The following is a 1,101-nucleotide window of genomic DNA, read 5'->3' on the forward strand; positions in this document are numbered from 1 at the left end:
CGTGATATCATATATATAATTTTATTTTTTATAATATTTATTATATTTTTCTTTCTTACAATAATAATATTAATATTTTTATATATACCTAAACAAAATAAAGTATGATATAATGATAAAACGTGTTTAAGTATATTTATAATTTATTGTCAAATAAAAGATAATATGCTCATGTATTTTTTTTAATTAATCACACATACGAGTTTATACGCTATTATATACTATTATTCCATTTATGTAATATGTCTGAAATTAAGGTGGATACCGAAGAATTAAGAAAGAATGTAATATTATATTATTTATCAAAATAATTTTTCATGCATAATTTTTTCGTTTATGATATTATGTTTGACCAAAAACAAAAATAGCTTTATATAAATAATATTTAATGTGTTTTATTTTTTATTATCAGTATCCCTTTTTAGATAAAATATGGAAATTATATGAGGAATTTAATAAAACAATAGATAATTCGGACAATTATAAAGATAATTATGATAGAGCGTGCAAAGGAATTATGAAACTAGCAAAAAATAATGAACAATGGTACTATGATATATGTATAAAACTTTGCAAAAATTTAGGAATATTTTCTTCTGTACAGAATTCTAATATATATAATTCTGAGCGTTGTAAAAGTTTAAACAGCTGGTTATATTACATAATAAAGAAATATGATGTTCAACAAGATGCTTTGTCGATAATTTTCGAAGTATCTAATGGAATATTGAAAGAACGTGTTAAGAAACCCTACTGCAGTTACTATTTATATAAGGATAAATATAACGACCCTGATAAAATAATAAAGTTAATAAAATTGCAAGATTATATGAATGACTTTTTAAGTATATTAAAGAATAAGGATGATGAAAATCACTGTTTATGTCGAAAATTCATTTTTGAATGTGCTAATATATATAGGGAGATGAAAGAGATATATTGCTCTGGTCCAACAAGAAACAGTCGCACAAAATCAGATACTTGTTCTCAATTAGATATTTTCAACACATTTTTTACATCATATATTTCTATAAATAAAGAATTAAAAGAAAAACTACCATCATTAAATGCTACAAAAAAAGAAATTCTCCTTTGCCCACC

At 22.3% G+C, this 1,101-nt stretch overlaps 1 protein-coding gene across 1 annotated transcript; it reads left to right on the top strand.

Moving 5' to 3' along the window:
• Window positions 1-388: 388 nt before the first annotated feature.
• PCYB_007760 (hypothetical protein) lies at window positions 389-982 on the top strand (the record flags this gene model as incomplete). The annotated part of the gene is made up of 1 exon (XM_004228197.1): window positions 389-982. A coding segment is annotated over one exon (594 nt), but the record flags the coding sequence as incomplete, so codon positions are not given.
• Between the last annotated feature and the right edge of the window lie 119 nt (window positions 983-1,101).

This window comes from Plasmodium cynomolgi (assembly GCF_000321355.1).
Source record: "Plasmodium cynomolgi strain B DNA, scaffold: 1442, whole genome shotgun sequence".
Lineage (NCBI taxonomy): Eukaryota > Apicomplexa > Aconoidasida > Haemosporida > Plasmodiidae > Plasmodium > Plasmodium cynomolgi.